At 41.1% G+C, this 23899-nt stretch overlaps 1 protein-coding gene and 1 long non-coding RNA gene across 2 annotated transcripts; one reads left to right on the forward strand and one right to left on the reverse strand.

Moving 5' to 3' along the window:
• Positions 1–4677: 4677 nt before the first annotated feature.
• On the forward strand, positions 4678–12440 carry LOC124285070 (solute carrier family 28 member 3-like). The gene is made up of 5 exons (XM_046721214.1): positions 4678–4734; positions 4981–5396; positions 5960–6098; positions 10514–10705; positions 12270–12440. The coding sequence occupies exons 1-5, from the start codon at positions 4678–4680 to the stop codon at positions 12438–12440; spliced, it is 975 nt and encodes a 324-aa protein (XP_046577170.1).
• A 5128-nt stretch (positions 12441–17568) lies between these two features.
• On the reverse strand, positions 17569–23899 carry LOC124285077. The gene is made up of 3 exons (XR_006900720.1): positions 23889–23899; positions 21042–21043; positions 17569–17694 (listed from the first exon to the last, which is right to left on the reverse strand). It is a non-coding gene; the product is annotated as an uncharacterized LOC124285077 (long non-coding RNA).

Here is a 23899-nt window from a genome sequence, read left to right on the forward strand (position 1 = left end):
AATCCCAAACATAACGTATGTTTCAGTGTTATTGCGAGTTGATTTCTTCAACTTACTTGTACCGGTTCGATTCCCTACTAGGGTACAATGTGTGAAGCCCATTTCTGGTGTCCCCTGCCGTGATATTGCTGGAATATTGCTAAAAGCGGCGCAAAACCATACACACTCACTCACTCAACTTACTTGTTTCATATGCATATTGCATGGCTTCGATGTATGGTCTGAAGCACTACCATGTAGGTAGATTCTGAAAAGGAAATCATGAACTGAAATAAAGCTAAATTATTTCTTGCAAAAGTATCTGTATTGTTCCTAAGAACCTGCTGAAAAGGATCCATGAACATAGGAACGATAGATCTTGATGTTTTCTAGCTGAAAACAGTTTTATGACAGTATCCTGCGACCCAATGATTTTGCACAATATAGTTGTTTTTCCATGGTTGTGGATGTATTCAGTAAATGTTAATTGCAATAGTGAAACGAGAGACAATTATGAGAAAACAAGTTAGAGCATTTGCTTTTGAGTTATGTGAAATCAAATAAAGTTGAACTGCACTAGCTGAAGAACTGCCTGGACAACTGAAATGGAAAACCAATTGTGAAACGTCGCTACATTACCGACATTCTTGATCAAGTTGTGCCTCATTTTGATAACCACCCATTGCCTACTCGCCCCATATTTATAGGGGTGGGTATTGCAGAGAAGTTTCATATCGCAATGCGAAAGCATGTATTGCGATATGTATTGCAATATATTGCATGAAGTATTTTTAAACAAAAAACTACTTATAATTGAGTTAATTCTTGATTTAAAGAGCAAAAACACAACAAAATCACTTGGCTTGATTAAGCTTTAATAACAACTTTTAATCATGATAAAATAAAAATATGAATAATATTTGGTACAAATGAAACAAGGACTTACCCGAAGATTTCCGAGTGTTACGAAGTTTTCCGAATGCAAGTCAAAATACCGGTTTTCGATCAGCGTATCGCAATACGTATCGTTTTCATGTCTGAACCGTAAATACCCTACATATTTATGGACAATAACGCGGAATAAAGCTATTGAGACTTGACCTGCCAGGAGCCCTGATCTGACTGAGTGAGTGGGTGACTGAGTGAGTGAGTTTCTCAAATTGTGCAGCAAAATATACATGTGCAGGGCTTAGCATGACCAGGCGTTTGATAGAATCGGGTCCATTCTCCCACCTGTCTAGGTGAAGTAAGGGGCGAAGTGGTGTGTTAGGCAACAGGTACACCTGGTCCTGCTTCCTGTACCCTCAACCACCAGACTCTCGTCCTCCACCGACACAGGGGCGCAACACATGGCAAAATGGTTGCCCAATTTGGTCTTACGACGGCAAACAGCTTTCAAGGTCACTTCACGTGCAAACAGACACACCTGTGAACAACCACGTCGTCATTCAAAATGCTTGTGAACAAAAGTGAAAAAGTAACAACTTTATGTAGGTCTGTAGCTTCAACGGACCCGTGATATCCTGAAAATCTCATGAATCTTGCTTACCCCACACAAGCGTGATACCATGTCCAAAAATCAGTACCCTTGAGTACGTTTTTTCTTCGGCAGTAGCATCTGTAATACCTGAACAATTTACAGGATAGAAGAAACCCTTCACGATAAGAGTGAGTGAGTTTAGTTTTACGCCGCACTCCGCAATATTCCAGCTATATGGCGGCAGTCTGTAAATAATAGAGTCTGGTCCAGGTAATCCAGTGATCAACATCATGAGCATCGATCTGCACAATTGGGATACGATGACATGTGTCAACCAAGTCAGCGAGCCTGACCACCCGATCCCGTGAGTCGCCTCTTACGACAAGCATGGCTTACTGAAGGCAAATTCTAACCCGGACCTTCACGGGTATCACGATAAGATTGCAGCCGATGTAACCAGTGTTTTGGTGATAAATGGATAGTTTACAACTTTGAATGGAAAGAGGAGTGCTTCAGCATAAAGTTGTTATCCCACTGGTTAAAAGGTTGTATTGCTTGATTAATTCCTGTGTATACCCTCGTTATGTCGCCAGGAATAATCTGCTCCCCTAAACTCGAAACTAGTCGTTAGGTACCGGAATCAAATTTGAAGAAAGCGTAAACATTGAGACAAACATGCATGACTGTGAGGTGGAGAAATGTTAAGTAATGAAGAAACAGTGTTTACTGTTGTAGGTTGAAACAATTTCCAGAGCTTTTGTCACGATGTCATTCTACCTCAAGATTTCAGGTGAGACGTGTACTTATGTGCTGGGGGGGCACTGTGTAGGTGTTATTGTGCTTATTCGTTGGTTTCACATTACTTTCAACTCGCTGTGCGCATGCGCGGAGCGTGTGAAAACTATCCACTAGCGTGCTTCCGGTTTGGTCGTATGTTTATCGATAGTGTAAATGCACGCTAAATAAAGTCGTTATGAAAATTATTTGCGTTGTAACAACTGTTCATAGCTGAGTACATACTTCCATTTGCCTCTGCTTTTCAATAATTGCTGTCCTATTTTGGTTGCAACTCGATCAGAGATGTGTTTGTTTAGTTGCGAGAAGGGGATCTGCGGGAAGGACGGTGGTGGTGAGATGTCTTTATACAAGAGCTAGTTAACATAAATAAAGCTATTTATTTAACTAATCCCGGTCTCTGTCTCATAAATCAACTGGGATCAGTTGTATTCGACATAAAACTATATATTTGTTTTGATTTTTGTTTTCTTTGGAGTGTTTACGCTATCGATAAACATACGACCAAACCGGAAGCACGCCAGTGGATAGTTTTCACACGCTCTGCGCATGCGCACAGCGAGTTGAAAAGTAATGTGAAACCAACGAATGGCAGATGGAGGACATTTACAGACCGCCGCCATATTGCTGGAATATTGCTGAGTGCAGCGTTAAACCACAAACAAACAGATGGATGAAGGATATGTATTACATCAGTTTAATATAACTGTGTGATAACGGAGCTGTCGTCAATGAAAAACTAATTAAACACATATAAGTGTTTTACTTCATGTTCACATCGGACCAGAGAACAACGTTCTGCACTAAGCCATTCGACAATAGTTGTACATTTCATCAGATTCATGTTTCACTACAGACTGTCATATATATCTTGTTTATTAAAAGATATATTCAAAGTCCCTTTTTAAATACTTTAATATCAATATCAATACGTTTGATGTCAATGTGAACACCTTTGAAGTGACACAAATTTAATGTGGAGTTGGCATTGTTATGAAACTACATGTTTTCTTCACAAATTGAAACGACATTACTAATGGTTCGAAGGAAACGGCAGGAAGAGAGCAATGGTGTACTTGTTCGATTGTTGACATCGGTTTTACGTTATGGAGAGGAACCATAGAGAAACGTGATATATTTTCTATAACGCGTTAGACCCGTGAAGATCCGGGTAGAATAGGTCTTCAGCAACCCATGCTTGCCATAAAAGGCGACTTTGCTTGTCGTAAGAGGCAACTAACGGGATCGGGGGGGTCAGGCTCGCTGACTTGGTTGCCACATGTCATCGGTTCCCAATTGCGCAGATCGATGCTCATGCTGTTGATCACTGGATTGTCTGGTCCAGACTCGATTATTTAAAGACCGCCGCCATTTAGCTGGAATATTGCTGAGTGCGGCGTAAAACTAAACTCACTCACTCACTCACTCTATAACGCGTTAAGGAATGATATAAGATCTGAACGTTTATCAAAGCGTAGAATGTTTTAATGCTCAGTTTCGAGTCTGCTTTTTCCTATTTACCGGGTAGTAGAAAGTTTGATTTGCATAGGAACATCTCTAAGTTAGTTTGGCTTTACTTGTATTAATCTGAAACCATAAAATAGTGCATTGCAGTTGTACTAAGCACGACCAGCCATCCTTGCTGTTACACTCTTAGATCCCTGAGTTAGTGAGGTACCACATATTTCAGGTAAATTACGCTAGATCAGCTTATTGTGAGAGGGAAGCATGAGACCATCCATAAAACGTTCAAAATTGAAATGAATTTTACATTTGAACCCCCGAAAAGAGTGGACTGATGCATCCGTGGGCATATGTGCACTGGGACTGACTGAGTATAGTTTTACGCCGCTTTTAGCAATATTCCAGCAATATCACGGCGGGGAACACCAGAAATGGGCTTCACACATTGTACCCAAGTGGGGAATCGAACCCGGGTCTTCGGCGTGACGAGCGAACGCTTAAACCACTAGGCTACCCCACCGCCCATGTGCACTGGGAACATTGGGAACAAAGTGGGCACGTTTGTGATAAGCGAATGAAATACTTAATTTTTCAAGTTTCAAATGTCATTTTCCAAGGTACATTACAATAAACATCTAGTCAATTAAACTAAAGTACGGTAGAACAGGAGTGAACACAATATTAAAGATTGCAACTGATACATCGCAATTGTACAGTTCTGCATTAATGTAAGGTCAATATCACCATAGCACCTGTTAAAGTTAAAAAACTCCGATATCTATGTCACGTGCTATCAATGTGTTTAGATCGGTTATTAAAACAAACATGGGAAATGTGTATACACGTTGAAACACAAGTCTGCTGAAATATCAGGCAGGTACGGTTTCACAAGAACCTTTTTACTGATCAATGCACATATATAACAATCCTGACATGATTGTATCTGCACTGTCAGGGTCATGGCTGGACAGCACCGTGTAGAGAAAATCGCCCTCGTCAAACGAGAAAGTCCAGGGGTGAGTTGCCTTTACATCAAGGAATTAATACCATTGTCAAGTAACAACTGTTTTGATATCATTATTGACATCAACAATCTGTCTCTCAGGCCAGGGGTATTTTTGTGACAACCAGTTACCTTTATGGCTATCAATGACTTATACACACAACGGTGGTGATGACATCGGTCGCAGTAGTGATAGTGATAGTGATTACCCTGCTGTTGTTTCCGATGCTGTTGCTGCTAATATTGTATCTATTTTCAGAAGGCACTGTTTCCAGAGGGAACGTGCCCCAAAGCAGAACATGAAAATGACCAAGAAGGTGTGGACTTGTTTATATCCCACACACCTGACGAAGCATTTGACAGCAGAGAACATTATCTACGATGTGGAGCGGCATATGGTTGGGCAAGAGCGTCTCTTTGCAAGAAGATAATTCGCAACAAGAGCATGCTTGTGGTTATATTCTCACTGATCGCATTGACTGCCTATGCTGTGTATGTCGGCTTCAGCATTAGATTTTCCTTCGGGGATGAAGGTTCTTTGAGACTGCTGCTTGGGACCGGTTTTGTCGCCCTGATTTATGCCAAGGTCAAGTTGACAACTCGCGTTCATGAACTATTGTCTCCATGGGCCACCAAGATAACGAATTCCCCTTCGATAAGGAGAACAATCAGATGGTGAGGACCCCACAGCAAAATACTGTTAACATGAATCTTTCTTCCACACTTACAACACTATACTAGACTTATTGGTATTGGAGATGTAGCAGCCATATAGCTGGGATATTGCTGAGTGCGGCGGTAAACAACAAACTCAAATACGAGAATAAATATTTTAGACAATATGTTTACTTATTGAGTTGGAATTCCAGCTGGTAAACATTTTCATCATCACAATGAACGATAACTGTCAACATCCGTAACTAAAATTATTTGTAGAGCTACATATATTCCTCGTATGTGTAGGCAAATATTTCAAGAAACAAACATTATTGCAGCTTGCGTTGGATTTGTACTTTTGGGAGGGTTGTCCGCATGGTATATTCCATGTCAGGAATCTATTACAGAAACCTTTGCAACAGCAAGTAGCTGTGTGACGACAAGTTAACATCAAAACAGTCAATAAGGTGCAGCTGAGATAGGGTTCATGCAACTATGTCTGTACCAGACAAACAGCTCAATGATATTCCGATGAACGATCCCTGCTGTCGGGTGAGATGGTCGCCACCTTGTGTTTGCAGGTTGCTGTACATAGGGATGGTCCTCTTCATGGCGATCTACTTGGGACTGAATGTGACCAAAGCGGAGAACTTTCTCTCTCTCGCTGGACTGACCTTCTTCATTCTTCTGGGATTCCTGATATCCGAACATCCAGAAAGGGTAAGTAGTTGAAACAGGATGACGACAAACCCACAGTAGACAGTCTGTATCAACCTTAGAGTTCAATTATGAAATATCCGTGTTAATGTGGCGGAGAACTTTGTCTCTCTGGCTGGGCTCGCCTTTCTGGTTCTCCAGCAAGGATAAGGAGTAGACATAGACTACTGATACCAGACAGTCTTTATCTACCTCAAACCCTAATCAAAGATATATTTCAACGTGACTGTTACTTGAAACTTAAGCAGAGCATCAGGGCAAAATCCTTTCGTACAAACAGACGCAAGCATTGACTAACATCAGTGAGTGAGTGAGTTGAGTTTTACGCCGCACTCAGCAATATTCCAGCTATATGGCAGCGGCCTGTAAATAATCGAGTCTAGACCAAACAATCCAGTGATCAACAACATGAGCATCGATCTGCGCAATTGGGAACCGATGACATGTGTCAACTAAGTCGGAGAGCCAGACCACCCGATCCCGTTTGTCGCCTCTTATTACAAGCATGGCTTACTGAAGATCAATATTCTAACCCGGACCTTTACGGCTATGACTAACATGAAGACATGCCTGTATATGCATGGGACATTGAGTGAGTGAGTGAGTGAGTGAGTGAGTTAATATTTAAATTCACTTTGGCAATATTTCAGCCATATCGTGACTAAAACAACATATAGGATAACAATAATTAAGGATAGAGTATAAAATCCTGTCAACGAGGGACAGTAAAACAACTAGAATATCACAGATACAAATGTAAACTGGTAATTAAATGTAAAACATTTTAAGTATAGAGGACAACACAATATAAAAATAGGCTATAGATCACCAACAACTGAAGGTAGATCACCATACTAGGGACCATGGGGACTTACAGTACCTTTGCCACCTGCATGGACCCTAGTTGGATTTACAACATCCTTTCAGCTGTTGGCGATTGTACGAAATGTTAGCCAAAATTAAAATAACAAGAATACTACGTTTAATATCCTGGTAAGTTTAAATTGACTTTGAAAGTTTTGGGACTTACGTACCCTCTCAGGAGGACAATAATTTTACGATACTTCAACCCCCCTTTAAGGGTACAGCCACTAATAATCTCAGTTACTAATCCAAACTACCAATAATAAAATATATATCTATTTACAAACTATTCATCAAAATTTATCTAATAATTTTCTATTTCTTTTAAAAATTCAATAATTAAATGAAAATTAAGAGTACTAAAAAGATCCTTAACAGTTTTTACATTGAAATACTTATTCCTTGTGATGGAAAAATCAATACAGTCAAGCAAGACATGCTTGACCGTGATTAGTTCATCACAAGGGATGCAAAACGGAGGATATTCGCCTTTCAACAAATATTCATGAGTATACCTTGTATGGCCAATGCGACATCGTCGCATAGTGACCTCATCAAATCTGGACTGACAACCCAAGTAGGTGTAACCAATATAGGGGCATGGGACATTAAGAGACGAGTGGTGATGTAGAACGGTCCTTCCATTATATACTAGCCACATATAAGAAACTGTGCATTGTCACAATGACGTCACGAGCCCACAAGCGGGACATGGGTCAAACGACCATGTCACAAGCTCAATAACGGGTATGTCCACCATCGGCATTGAGAACAGCAGTGCATCGACGACGCATAGAGCCTATCAAACGTGCAAGGAAGGCTTGTGGGATGTCACGCCAGATTCTCTCAAGTTCTGTTGCAAAGTCAAGGACGTTATCTGGCGGATGAGGAAGACGGCGTAGGCGTCGACCCATCTGGTCCCAAACATGCGCTATCGGGGAGAGACCCGGTGAATTTGCAGGCCAAGGCAGTAATTCAACGTTGTGGCGTTGCAAGAAATCCAAAGCAACCCTTGCCGTATGAGGGCGGGCATTGTCCTGGTGGAATGTTAACCCAGGGCCATGACGTTCAGAGGTGAGGTGAAATTGGGTTTAACGTCGTGCTTGAGAATATTTCGCTCATATGACGACGTGCATGCGTGTGTATGTGTATGTGCGGCTGCTTGTACTAGCCCAGACTTAAGGTTTTATTAGTGCTAGCTCACTGAGATACCATGCCGCAGTGAATACCCCACTCAGACACAGTATACTGACTCCGAGCCGACCAGTCCTTGTTGTACCCATTAATACCGAGCGCCAGGCAGGGACCAACAAGTACCATATTTTAACGTCTTTTGGTATGACGCGGTCGGGGATCGAGCGGGCGGACGCTCTAACCACTACACCACGGAGGCGGTCTGACGTTGCAGAAAAGGAATTGCCACAAGTCGAAGAATCTGATCCCTGCAGCCCACACCAGTTAAGTTGCCCTGAACAATCACCAAAGGAGTTCTTTGGTGTGGTGTTATTCCACCCCAAATCATCACGGAACCAACACCAAAGCGATTCCTCTCCAAGACACAGGCCTGTGCATAACGTTCTCCCACGCGTCTATAGGCACGTTGACGTCCATCACTATGGGAAATGTTAAACCTGGACTCATCTGTAGAAACAACATTTCTCCACCAAAACAACAGTCTGCGGACATGATTTCGGCACCACATTCGGCGAGCTTGTCGATGATGTTGTGTCAGGATAGGCCGTATGGCGGGACGTTGTGGTCTGATCCCGTGATGACGTAAACGTTGTCGAACTGTGTTGGGGTGGATACGGCGAAGTCCTGGGATGGTTCGGGCAGTCATCACTGCAGTCTGAAATCTGTGGCGAAGATGGGTCACTCTTATTCATCTGTCCTGTCTTGGCGTTGTTACACGTGGACGTCCAGAACGTGGCCGATCGATGACGTCATTTGTGTTCTGGTAGCGTCTCACCAGTGCAGAAATGGTATTCCAGTGGCAGTGGAAATGTGTAGCCACTTGTCGTTGAGACATTCCCCCACGGACCATCCCAGTGGCCTCATGACGTTGCGCAGACGTGAGCTTTGGCATGCTATGTGTTTCAACAGCCGTTTAATTTTTTGAACGATCGCATGGGCAGGGGTTGAGCTTTCCAAAGTGACAGTATTGTGTGGCATTCATGTGCTCTGTTTCTCTTTCCCGGAATGCACGTGCAACAACGTATTGCACGTCTCAAGGACGAACCCACTGCCGTCACGGAACGTGGCACGTGCATGCATGTTGGATACATGTCACTAATCTCTGAGTTTAAATCCTTATGTGTCTACACAGGTTTGATAAATTTAGATTTTAAATTTTTGTATGCACAGTTTCTTTATGTGCCTAGTATATGTCCACACCCAACAGCATTTCGACTTGAGAAGTCATTGCTTTGGCCCGTACGTCTGGCAGGCTGTGGTAAGATTAGGAGTATATTACACAAATGATACACATGAATGTTTTAATTCAAACTTCATTTAAAGGGACAACAAATTGTTGTTTACACAAAAGCATGTTCACCTTATACCACACTGTACTTCCAGGAGTAGCCTCGTGGTTAAAGGGGAACACCGAAGACCCGGGTTGATTCCCCACATGGGTACAATGTGTGAAGCCCATTTCTGGTGTCCTCCGCTGTCATATTGTGGGGATATTGATGAAAGTGGCATAAAACTAAATTCACTCACTCATACCACTGCATATCAAGAATAACTTTCACCTTTGTTTAAACTGTAAATCAATAAACCGATCATTTACGTCTCATGCTTATGTACATTGATAACAAATAAGCTGTTATGAAGATCAGAGCTGATGAAATCTTTAAGGCAATTTGCTGAATATTTTAAAACACAAAATCAGAGAAATGCTATCTTGATATCAAACTATTTATATTTGATGAACGTAAGTGGGACATATTGAAAATAAGGACGCATTTTGAGTGAGTGAGTTAAGAGTTAAGTCACATCGGCAATATTTCAGCCATGTCGTGACTAAAAACAATTAAATAATTTTAGAATAAATAAAGATAAATTAAAAAAAAATAATCTGTCAGCGAAGGACAGTAAAACCAACTAGAATATGACAGATATGAACATAAAACTAGTATGTAACTCTAAAACAGCTTAATAACAGAAGACAAGACAATATATAAACAGGCTACATATTGCCAACAACTGAAGGTAGATCACCATACTAGGGACCATGGGAACTTACAGTACCTTTGCTACCTGCATGGAGCCTAGTTGGATTTACACCATCCCTTCAGCTGTTAGCAATTTTTGAGGATCTACCTATAAATTAAAATAGCATATATGCTGCAGTTAAAAACAGTAGTATGTTTAAATTTACTAGAATTGTTTGTACCCTCTCAGGAGGACGGGCGCAATTTGAACCAATTCCATTGTCACTATTATGTTCTTACTGTCCTGTCGGATCAAAGCATTGGTCACACCTCGGTTGGTCTCAATGAATAGTCATGAATAGTGTTGTATGGCACATATTTTTTCGATTACAATTTCAGGTGAACTGGCACGCGGTATTTTGGGGTATCGGGACACAGTTCCTGTTTGCCCTGCTGATACTCAGAACCAGTTTCGGGTTTAACGGTTTCCGATGGCTTGGAGAAAGACTGAAAGAATACTTGGAACACACTGACAAAGGATCTGAATTTGTATTCGGAAAAACATATCAAGATCACGCTTTTGCATTTCGGGTAAGTGGATCACATGACAGAAAAGGTCCCCATTATCCCATAAAGATGGACAGATTTCAATATTTAACAGAATAGGAGAGCATGCAAATGGATATCTCTTTGACTCTGCGGAAAACGATGGCCAAAATATTTCCTCATTTTAATTTCTCTCATTGGCTTGTCTGACCAGAGTCATAAGTGCACTAAAACTTGTCAACATCTGCTCGACACCAAATGCTATAACAGTCACTATTATTAGGCTTGAGAAGATCCGGGTTTAGAACCGATCCATTTTGCAAGGGGATCGGGAAGTCTTCCTTGCTGACTAAAGCGTAGACTCATTAATGTGTCACCCATTAATTATCTGGTCCAAAGTGTGGCGTTAAATGATACGCAAATCAACAGATCTGGTAAAAATAATTTTATGATAATTATGTCGGCATGATTATTTAGAACGAGACCTGACAGAACTACAAGGATCTAAACACTTCTTGGATTAGAGCCAAATTCAGGAAGATAAAAGGATGAGATTTGTGAAGGATTTGTTTTTAAGAAAATAACAATGTACCAATTAGTATATGCCTTTTGTTGTTCCTTGATAAAATGACCGCCTCCGTGGTGTAGTGGTTAGAGCGTCCGCCCGGAGAGCGGAAGGTAGCGGGTTCGATCCCCGACCGCGTCATACCGAAAGACGTTAAAATATGGTACTTGTTGGTCCCTGCCTGGCGCTCGGCATTAATGGGTACATCAAGGACTGGTCGGCTCGGAGTCAGTTTATTGTGTCTGAGTGGGGTATTCATGCTTCACTGCGGCATGGTATCTCAGTGAGCTAGCACTATAAAACCAGCTTCAGTCTGGGCTAGTACAAGCAGCCGCACCTACGCATACACACACATGCACGTCGTCATATGAGCGAAATATTCTCAAGCACGAAGTTAAACCCAATTTCACCTCACCTCACCTCACTTGTTAATGTCAAACGACCACAGTTATCAACACTATACAATGGGTCAACTGGTTGCCGTGTTTGCATCTCTGTTTTGCAACAGTTTTCCGTTCTATTTTAAACCCAATTTCACCTCACCTCACCTTGATAAAATATTACCGTGTCTTGTAAATCACCAAGGCAGAATTCCCGATCCTGTCTTGGAGCCTGTTTGGGCCTTTTCTAATGGCCAGCGTGCATTGCGATATTTATAGTAGAAGCTAGGTGCGTGTGTCTGTATTTAGACAGTTTGTCTATGTGTCCCTGTTTGTCTCGGCTTGTATCTCTGTGTTTTTCAGTGTGTCCGTGCGCTTGTGTGCGTTCTGTCTGTTCGCCTGGCTGCGTGTGTCTGCGTTTCAGTGTGTGTCAATGTGCCTGAATGTAAGTATGTTTATGCCTGTGCATTCCTTTTCTTTGTGCATGTGTCTGAATGTGTGTCATTTCTGTGGCTGCGTATTTGTGTTTCCCAGCGTGCGTCTGTGAGTTTGAGTCTCATTGCGTTTGTGACTGTATGTGTACTTTGTACCTGTTGGTATATATGTGTGGCTATATGTGTAAGTTCAGATCTGCTTTAAATATTCTTCTGTTTTATGATCTCAGGTGATGCCATTTATTCTGATGTTCTCCTCGACTATCAACGTCTTGTACCACTACGGGATTCTCCAGGGATTCGTGGCCAATTTTGGATGGTTGCTTTCTGTCTGTCTGGGTACCAGCCCCGTGGAGTCCGTCAACACAGCAATCAATATTGTGTTTGGGCCTGTACGGTGAAATTGTGTATTCCTATTTTATGAACGACAGAACCTCAGTAATACTCAACCATGGTTCCTAGTGCGATGGTCTACCTTCGGTTGTTGGCGATCTATTGCATGTTTTTATATTGTGTTGTCTCTAATAATACAATAGTTTTGGATGTAAATGTTTAACATCGATATCTGTGATATTATAGTTTAGTCGACAGGTTTTTATAATCGAACTTTATATATCATGAATGTGTTACGTATTTCAGTCACGACATGGCTGAAATTCTACCGATGTGACTGTTAGTTTTCAAACTCTCACTGTTGAAACTTCGAAATATCTCAGTTATGATACTGCGGTCACATACATCACATTCAAATAGGGGCGGTGGGGTAGCCTAGTGGTTAAAGCGTTAGCTCGTCACGCCGAAGACCCGGGTTCGATTCCCCACATGGAAGCCCATTTCTGGTGTCCCCCGCCGTGATATTACTGGAATATTGCTAAAAGCGGCGTAAAACCAAATTCACTCACTCACATTCAATAACACCGGTGAACACTTTCTTTTGTCCGGCAGTGTAGCTGGTAGCAGGATGAGGTGATACCGCCGTTATTTTGTTCACTACGGGCCATCTTGGTTGTGGTATTATTTCTGATTATATTTTAATGGTCAAAACACAACTATTGTAATTTCCCCATGTACATATGACTGGTCGTGTCATTGATGGTTGCATCAGTGAATATATTTACGAGTAAAACGTGTTGTTTCGACGGGTAGTATACTAGTGCTAATGTCATTACCAGGCAGAATCACCTCTTGCCATCAAGCCCTTCCTTCCTCATCTCACGCCGTCCGAGTTACATGCTGTCATGGCCGCCGGCTTTGCCAGTATTGCAGGGACGATATTCGGGATGTTGACATCGTTTGGGGTAGGTACTGGGAATTCGAATCATTGCGCACATTTTTGAGTGATGCATTATTATTGATTTTTTCGTTAGTACCCGAAAAAGGGTATGTTTCGGACGTTGCCATACAAGTGCATTTTATAATGCTCTTAACTCCATTCATCGGGTACCCATGTTCTGCTGGGTGAACAGAGGCAATTTTAAACAAACTCATTTGCCTAAGGTGAGACCACATGTATCACATATGCGTCGTTGTGGGGCAGGACTGATGTACTAGAAATTCTCATGAGTCAAGCTGGCAAACACGGTCACCCATCGCAAGACTCTCCGCGCTCAACGTTGCTTAACTTCAACTGATTTGTGACATGAGCTCTATGCACAGCGCCACATACCACCGCAAACAATCTAATTTAATCTATTTTGTATAGTTTTGTCACACCCTGGCCATGACAGTGGTGTTATTGTACATTAATGCCAAGATGTTCATTAACACGGTGTAGACCGCCTCCGTGGTGTAGTGGTTCGATCCCCAACCGCGTCATACCAAAAGACGTTAAAATATGGTACTTGTTGGTCCCTGCCTGGCGCTCGGCATTAATGGGTACAACAAGGACTGGTCGGCTCGGAGTCAGTAGCTAGCACTATAAAACCAGCTTCAGTCTGAGCTAGTACAAGCAGCAGCACCTACACATACACACGCATGCACGTCGTCATATGAGCGAAATATTCTCCAGCGCAACGTTAAAGAATGTACGCTCGTGCCATGTTCTAAGGAGAATGAACTTTTAGGCAGTAGTGTTATCATTTTACAGTGGCATTACAGACTGAATAGTTTAGTTAATGTAGTAATGTTATCATACCCCGCAACGCGTTTTGCAGGGGTATTATTTTGGACTCCGTCCGTCCGTGCGTGCGTCCGTGCATCCATCCGTGCAAATACATCTTTTCCGGAGTTAAACATAAAAACCGTTCAATATTTCACCACAATTTGCCCATACCCAGCTAACACGGAAACGTTGCTTAAACGTTTGAAAACGTTTCCTTTTTGTTTTAATAACGTTAAAAAATAACGTTTGGAAAACAAAATTTTGTGGAGGGATTTTTAGGTTTTATAAACGTTTTGACCATTTGAGCATACGCCATGGACATCTTCTGATATCGTTGCAAGGCTCGCTTACCAATACTATATGTTTTGAATCCCGTCCAATAAATATATACACGTAAGTAAATTTATTAATCACGTCATCCAAGATTGCCAAGAACTGACGGTAGATCACCATACTAGGGACCATGGGGACTTACAGTACATTTGCTCCCTAGCTGGATTTACATCATCCCCTCAGCCGTTAGCAATTGAGACAAATCTAGCCATATATTAAAATCACACACATTCTACGATTGAAAAAGAGGAGAATTTAAATTTAACTTGAATGTTTTGGGACTTACGTACCCTCTTAGGGGGACAATAATTTTACAGTACTTTGACCCCCTTTGAGGGTACAGCCACTAACAATCTGAGTTACTAATTTAAACTTCCAATCATAAAATATTTATCTATTTACAAATCATTCAACAAATCGATTTCTTTTAAAAATGCTATAACTAAATGAGAAGTGATTTGAAATAGTTATGCCTTGTGAATATTCAACACAGTCAAGCAAGACATGCTTGATACACTACTGCTAAATAATGCGTGTGTGTTGTAAAACTTTGTTGAAGAGGAAAGTTCCTACCAATAGGTTTCGAAAACTTACAAAATAAATACAGATCAATCAACCTGGACCATTAATCATATGCAATAGGAATTTATTACCAACCAGATGGAAGCATTTTCTCAAATACGGGCGTCATTTACAGAAGAAAGTTGTTACTTGCAATGTTTTTACGGGACTGAATATGATGTATGACCCAAGTTATAAATGATGAGTTGCGTTTTAATGGCAGGATAAACTTTTATTAATAGTATGATGACACATCTTAATTTCTTGTGTAAAAGTCACATACTATATTTATTTATGAGGGGGCTGAGATTTGTTGTGAGGAATCATGGTCTGGTTGCCGGGGAAGTGACGTATTGATTATTTTATAAATAACGAACTGGAGTCACCGACTCAAATGTAATATTATCTCCTGATTTCCTGTACATTGATGATAAGCAAGATTGTCTACGTGACCAAATCTGTGTCGGCAGATTGTATACGGGGCAAAGTGAGTGAGTGAGTTAATATTTATCGTCACATCGGCAATATTTCAGCCATATTGTGACGAGAACAATTTATAATTATATCAAAGATAAATAAAGTTAATTAAAAGCCTGTTGACGAAGAACAGTAAAACTACCAGTGTATCACAGATATTCATTTAACACCAGAAACTAAATCTAAAATATGTCAACTATAAATGACAATACAATATAAAAACAGGCTATAGATTCCCAACAACTGAAGGTAGATCACAATACTGGGACCATGGGGGTTTACTGTACATTTGCTTCCTGCATGGGCCCTACCTGGATTTACACCATCCCTTCAGCCGTTAGCAATTTCGACACATCTAGCCATACATTTTAAAAGACACAATTCCATGATTAAAAATAGTGGAGAGTTTGAATTTACTTTAAATGTTTGTGGACTTACGGGATACGGGGCAAAAGAAAAAATGGGAAAATACCTATTTGAAAACATGTCTACATTTAAAAAATGGTAATATTATAACTAAATTATAGTCGATGTTTGTTTGCGATTTAATTCATATCACCTTGCACTCTACATTGCATTATTTGCATATACAGAGATTGAAAAGAGATATACTGAAAGGCAAAAGAAAGTGCTGTGTTCAGAAAGCAAGTGAAAGATTGGCATACAAGCCGGCAATTTATGCCTGAATGCATGCATCATGCACGTGCATCTCGATTTCAATGTTGTGTTTGTGTGAACTCTTCCCTTTTCACAAACAAAAACATTTCTACCCTCAATCTCAAACAATACTTTATTGGGCAAAACAGGCTATACGACCACGATTCATGTTTTCCTCAAACTTGACTGTATATTTAAAAAAATAGGTTCAAATACTCCATTGATACCTAAATATCATTTCCAATATTAAGACGTTTCTTTTGCCTTCCAGTATAGTTTGGATATGAATGTGCATTTATTAATTTATCACTCTGCAAACCTAAAAAAAGGTTTTCTCAGTTTTCTTGTACAATTGATTTTTATGCCCCCGCCATATATGGCTTGGGGGCATATAGGGTTACCCTCCGTGTCCGTCCGTACGAAACAGGGAATGTACTCTGTCCACCTCTCCACAAAAGACGCTCTGTGGAATTCAATGAACTTATACATGGGCTTTCTTGGGACTCTAATGGTGTGCATCTCATATTTTGTTTTTGTATTTCATTGGGTTTTTTTGGTAAGTTTAGAGACATTTGAACTTAGGTACATTTTGCCGAATTTCCCTATGATGATAGTGTAATAGGGGATGAAGTCTATCCACTTCTCCACAAAAACTGCTCAACAGAATTGAATGAACTTCTACATGTCTTTCGTAGGGACTCTAAAGGTGTGCATTTCATAATCTTTAATGCAATGTCTTAATTTTGTCACTTTTACAGATGTTTGAACTTAGTTGAATTTTGTTCTACTCAGCCTGTTCGTTCCATCCAACAGGGGGTGTACGTTATCCACTTCTCCTCAAAAACTGCTGTATGGAATTCATTTAGATTACACATGTGCTTTATAGGGACTCTAAAGGCATGCATCTCATATTTTATTTATTTTTCCAATTTTAATGCCGTTTGAACTTACATGAATTTTGTTGAATTTCTCTCTGAATATAATGTTATAGGGGATGAAGTCTATACACTTCTCCACAAAAGCTGCTCAACAGAATTGATTGAGCTTCTACGTGTGTTTCATTGGAACTCTAAAGGTGTGCATCTCATACCTTGTTCGTCCAATTTCTTAATTTTGTCACTTCTACAGATGTTTGAACTTAGCTGAATTTGGTTCTATTCATCCTGTTCGTCACATACAACAGGGGGTGTACTTTATCCACTTCTCCTAAAAAACCACTGCTCAAAACTCATTTAGCTTACACATGTCTTTTAAAGAGATTCTAAAGGTGTGCATCTCATATTTTGTTTTTGTATTTTATATTTTTTTTGGTATGTTTAGAGACATTTGAACTTGTTGAATTTCTCTGTGATGATAGTGAAATAGGGGATTAGGTCTATCCACTTCTCCACAAAAAACTGCTCAACAGAATTGATTAAGCTTATACGTGTGTTTCATTGGGACTCGAAAGGTGTGCATCTCATAGTTGCATAGATGTTTATTGAACTTTTTCGTGAATTTTGTTCCATTATTGATCTTTGTGTTATCTAACCCCTCAACACATTGTTTTTTGTGTTTTCAAGTACTTCAGTGGGACCCTGAATGTGTGAACTCTTCCTACAGGAGCGGGGGCATCCGTGTCCAGGGATGGAAATAACTTTAAAATTGCTAGTGTACTCCGGTACAGTGGCACATGTAAAATCACTTGCCCTGATAATTTTTCCACTATACCGGCCGTTTTCTTGTTTATTTTTTACATAAACAACATAATTAACATTGGAATATCAACTTGACACCTGTACAGTGTGATATACAAATTTGCTTGCCCGACAGAAAAAAACATTGGACTCGGGCGTCGGGCAATGGGTTATTTCCACCCCTGGTGTCCCTGGACACAATGTTTTCTTGTTGATCTTGTGAACATTGATCCTCATGTAGTAAACATACACTCATTCTAACATTACGAGTACATTTATACTTGTAATCGTCACAAAACTGCAGCTAAAGAATGAACGTTCACAAGGCAAGATATAGAATTTGACTGAAGTTCTAAAGAGATGATTAGATGATTCACGTATTTACAACAATAATGGCAATATACTTCCTTTTAGAAAACTGTCGTCTTGTCCCAAGAGTAAAATGTATATGAATAGTTTACGTATGTATGCTTTCGTTAGACGTGAAGAATGTGGAGAACTATTTATCATTTCTCATAACAATTCCTGAGGAGTATTTTACCATTCCGGAAGATATTGATGCCTGTTTTCTTGTTATTACTAGGCACCAGCCAATCATCTGCTAGCAGCCAGCGTCATGTCCGCCCCTGCAGCCCTGGCCATGTCCAAGCTGATTGCGCCGGAATCACAGCCGACCAGAATCCAGCCACATGACGCCTACAACATCCCTGTCCCGTCAGTCACAAACAACGTCCTTAATATATACTGCCCATCCAAAGTTTCGGCTCACTAGTGTAAATGTAGCCACTTACTTCAGTCAACTGTTTAAAACTAGATTTTACAAAATATTCCATACTGTTTAAGGGTACTGTTTACACATGAACTGATGTATTGTAAAACAAATCCATAACGTTGAAATAATTATTGTCACGAGTTTAATAAATGATGAAAATCAGTGAGAGTTGGCGAATTCTTAACAAAACTTTACACCACAACGCAGCTGTTCACATGCAAGATATCTGCACATTCTTTTCAGTACTTTGATGCATGATCCTCATGCAATTCATCTGCATAAGGTTTGGTGTTGGTTCCCCCAAGTAAGTAGAGAAATTCATCTTCACTGTAACCACTTATATATCCACAACATATTGTGATTGCTTAAGTGAGTCTAAACTTTGATGGGTAGTATATGTATACAAAACTGGTATTCATTGATAATGGTGATGTCAATACGTAATTTATTGAAAAAATGTGAGATAAGAGGCAATAGCTAGTCCCACTTTCTTACTCAAAAATAGGTTGCTGGAAATGTCCATATCATTCTACACTGCTTTGATCGTCACCAGAGATGCCTAAAACGTTATAACTTAGGTCTAAAGACAGCAAATCTCTGCCCCTCACTTCGTCTACAGGTACAATGTGTAGCAGGTGAAACATTATTGCACAACCGATAACACTGCCTCATACTATCATGCTACACAGGAAGTTCAACAACCTTCTGGAAGCCGTGTCAGAGGGGGCTAAAGACGCAGTACCGATCGTCACCAGTGTGATTGTCACCCAGATGATATTTATCGCCTTCATCGATTTCGTTGACTCCACGCTACTTTGGTTCGGGGACAGAGTGGGCGTGGCTGGAATGTCGTTTGGGGTAATTTATAATAAATATTCTTGTCATTGATATCCATTGTTGTGAATGGTTCGTGTATAGAGAATACTACACGAGGTCTCATTACATACGAATTATACGAAACGAGTGTCCTTCCTATGGTATCTGACCGAGCGAAAGCGAGGTCAGATAACATAGGAAGGTCACGAGTTTCGTATAATTCGTATGTAATGAGACCTCGTGTGGTATTTTATGTATTACCCACGTCTTACATGCATTAAATTTACAAAATAGCGTATTGTGTTATGTTTTTGGTTTCAAACCGAAACTGGTTTCAAAATGAGGTTGCGGAAGAGTTTTGTACTGTAGGGCAATATTTGCATGACGTCACACTATAATGACGTCACTGCCTTGGTAACCGACGTCACGATGCATGTCAGTTGTCATCGCCACGTACAGCCTCCTACAGTAAACTACTCCGTAGCACCTCGTTTCTTGGTTTGCAGTTGCTTCATTCGGCTAACATCACTGGTGGAAACATTGCGTTTACGTTTTTCGACGGATATAGTGTCTCAGTTCGACTCGCAATTAAACAGCGACACGGCAACGTTCGCAATGTTTACATTCCCACAATGCATATAAGTTGTAAAATGAATGAATTCACGTGTTTGTTATGAATGAAAAAATAGTTATGTCAGAATGTGACCTAATTGAGAGGTCATCCGTTATCCAATCAAATCGTTAGAATCTCAGGTCAAATCGTTACGACACAGGTCAACGCGATACGACACGTGTGACGTACGAGATTAGTATGCAACTACCAATACGTTGACCACGTGGGTAATAAATTCATAGAAAACAGGGTTCTTCATAAAAAGCCACAAAACAATATAGCCTGTGCAAATGGTTATATTTATAGAATTACTTATATTGGACTGCTATGCCGATGCAACATGTACATGAGTATGGATGATGTTAAAACTGTCCTCAGTTGGTCTCCCTGCGGTGAATAGGGTCGGAACAGCTTCCTGGAAATGGATGTAATTGTACGACACAACTCAGTCGGTCAGGTTCCATTGATAGCGTGTCATCAAACACCGGTCGCGTTGAACGCTGCTTGTCGTATCAATCACTGGATTGCTAGGTCTCTGTTATTTAGAGACAATATTTAATATTCACAACACAGCTGGAATGTTTTCGATTGCATATTCACAGGGGAATATGTAGACTTTGTATATGCATCGGTAGCTTTGACACCTGTTTAGAGTGAGTGAGGGAGTTATAATTTTACATCACATCGGCAATATATCAGCCATATCGTGACGGCAAAAAGTTATGTACTAAGAATAAATATATTTATACATTTTTTTAAAATATGTCACCGAAGGACAACATAACGACTATATTATCACAAATTGATTAAAATTAGTTTGAGAGTAAAATGCTAAATCATTTCAAAACAACACACTATAAAATCGGGCCATAGATCGCCAGCAACTGAAGGTAGATCACCATGCTAGGAACTATGGGGAGGACACCTGGGCCTAGATTTTCGAAGCTCTTCTAGCGCTAAGATAGTCGTAAGTTAATGTTAATGTATGGCACTTACGACTAGCTTAGTGTTAAGAGAGCTTCGAAAATCTAGGCCCTGTTTAGAAGTAACCATTTCGTTCTCTATCACGTGGTGGCGCGGGTATTGTCACGTGTATGTAAAATGGTCTTTTGTTTTGTTTCAGTTCCTGTGCTCCTATGGTTTCTATCCCATCGTGTACATCATGGGCTTTTCGAGCTCTGATTTCTTGAAGATTGGAGAATTGTTTGGCATTAAGACATTTGCAAACTCTCTTTATGGTTATCAACTGCTTGGGAAGCTGATTAAGAATCGTGAGGCGTTTGAACAGTACGTTGCCACAACTAACGGGACATGGCACTGGGAGAACCGAGACATCGTACTGGACCTCACCAACAGGACGCTTCCTGGGGGCATACTGACGGTGAGTAAATGAGTGAGTGAGTAAGTGAGTTAGTGAGTGAGGGAGCGAGCTGGTGAGTGGGTGGGTGGGTGAGTGATTGTAACCAGCATAATTCATTCGAATGTGCTGCGCTGCCATGTACCCTCATGGTTGTGATATCTGTTTAAATCTTTCATTTCTTTATAGTTAATCGACCGCCTCCGTGGTGTAGTTGTTAAAGCGTCCGCCCGGAGAGCGGAAGGTCGCTGGTTCGATCCCCGACCGCGTCATACCAAAACACGTTAAAATATGGTTCTTGCTGGTCCCTGCCTGGCGCTCGGAATTAATAGGTACAACAAGGACTGGTCGGCTCGGAGTCAGTATAATGTGTCTGAGTGGGGTATTCATGCTTCACTGCGGCGTGGTATCTCAGTGGACTAGCACTATAAAACCAGCTTTAGTCTGGGCTAGTACAAGCAGCCGCACATACATATACACACGCATGCACGTCGTCATATGAGCGACATATTCTCAAGCACGACGTTAAACCCAATTTCACCTCACCTCACCTTATAGTTAATCCTTCTGTAACAACCTGTAAATACTGGTGCTGCTTTCAGCAGTTATATAATTGAGGATTCGAACCCTGCTGTCGCCCTCATCCTTGGTGTGTTAGTAATACACTCGGTCTCATGTGTTTCACCAAAGTGGTCCAAATTTCAAATCACACATCACGTTGGCCTCCACAGCTACATACACCGAAAACATATCACAGCATCCCATACTTTTTTCAGAGCATCAAACTGTTACAATTAACCACAGCAAGGCTCATATCCAAAACTCACATTAACTATCTCGATAAACTGGCACTCGCACAACTGAAGGGCAAATCCAAACGCAAATAGAACGGAAAACTGTTGCAAAACACAGAAGCAAACACGGCAACCAGTTGATCCATGGTATAGTGTTGATAACTGTGGTCGTTTGACGTTAACAAGTGAGGTGAGGTGAGGTGAAATTGGGTTTAACGTCGTGCTTGAGAATATTTAGCTCATATGACGACGTGTATGCGTGTGTATGTGCATGTGCAGCTGCTTGTACTAGCCCAGACTGAAGCTGGTTTTATAGTGCTAGCCCACTGAGATACTATGCCGCAGTGAAGCATGAATACCCCACTCAGACACATTATACTGACTCCGAGCCGACCAGTCCTTGTTGTACCCATTAATGCCGAACGCCAGGCAGGGACCAACAAGTACCATATTTTAAGGTCTTTTGGCATGACGCGGTCGGGGATCGAACCCGCGACCTTCCGCTGTCCGGGCGGACGCTCTAATCACTACACCACGGAGGCGGTCACGTTAACAAGAACTGTCATAACAAGATTCGTGTGTCCTCAAGAAACCATGTAATTAACAATGTCAGTATCTGGTTTAACTTCCGCCAACTGCAATAACATCCACGACCCTCCGCCTCACTGACTGTATCTAACGTTGAATTTGACGTTGAGGTATTGCATTCCATTAATGATGCTATGCTTGCTCCAGCGCACCCTTAGTGTTTACTGGGGGATCATCTCTGGTATATTATACTGCGACGTATAATGTCCCAAACATGGTCAAATGGTAGAGGCATGAAACAAATTGGTTCACTCACCCACCCAAATAGATCAGTGATACTTTAGCAATCATATGATCGTAGATTCGAATCCTGCATTCGCCTTGAGTTTGATCCTTGGTTTGCCATTTCTATACACGTGATCGTGGGTTTAATCAAAGCGGTAAACCTCTAACATCTTGCTACTCTCTACTATAGCACACCGTGATATAACTCATATATTGATCGCTGAGGCGTTAAACAAACAGGCTCATTCACCGACCCAAAGGGACAAGGATGAAACATATAGTCTTGTTGATCATTGTCGACACTCTCGTTCCCAGAAACAAACCTCTAATATCTTGCTACTGTCTCCTCTCTACTAGAATTGATCTTCAGTTACCCAAGCTTGTCGTAAGAGGCTACTAACGGGATCGGGTGGTCAGGCTCGCTGACTTGGATGACACATGTCATCGGTTCCCAATTGCGCAGATCGATGCTCATGTTGTTGATCACTGGATTGTCTGGTCCAGACTCGATTATTTAGAGACTGCCGCCATATAGCTGGAATAATGCTGAGTGCGGCGTAAACTAAACTCACCCACTCAATCTCTACTATAGCACACCGTGATATAACTCATATATTGATTGCTGAGGCGTTAAACAAACAGGCTCATTCACCGACCCAAAGGGACAAGGATGAAACATATAGTCTTGTTGATCATTGTCGACACTCTCGTTCCCAGAAACGATCTGAAGTGATGGGAACGTACGCATTCTGTGGACAGAACCATCTGGCGGCGATTGGGTTGACCTTGGGAGTGTTCTGTACCTTGATCCCTGAGAGAAAAGGAACCATCACCAAATACATAGCACGAGCTAACGTATCCGGGCAGCTGGCGTGCTACATGACAGCGTG

The sequence above is a fragment of the Haliotis rubra genome, unplaced genomic scaffold (assembly GCF_003918875.1).
Source record: "Haliotis rubra isolate DU_JTF1 unplaced genomic scaffold, ASM391887v1 Scf351, whole genome shotgun sequence".
NCBI lineage: Eukaryota > Metazoa > Mollusca > Gastropoda > Lepetellida > Haliotidae > Haliotis > Haliotis rubra.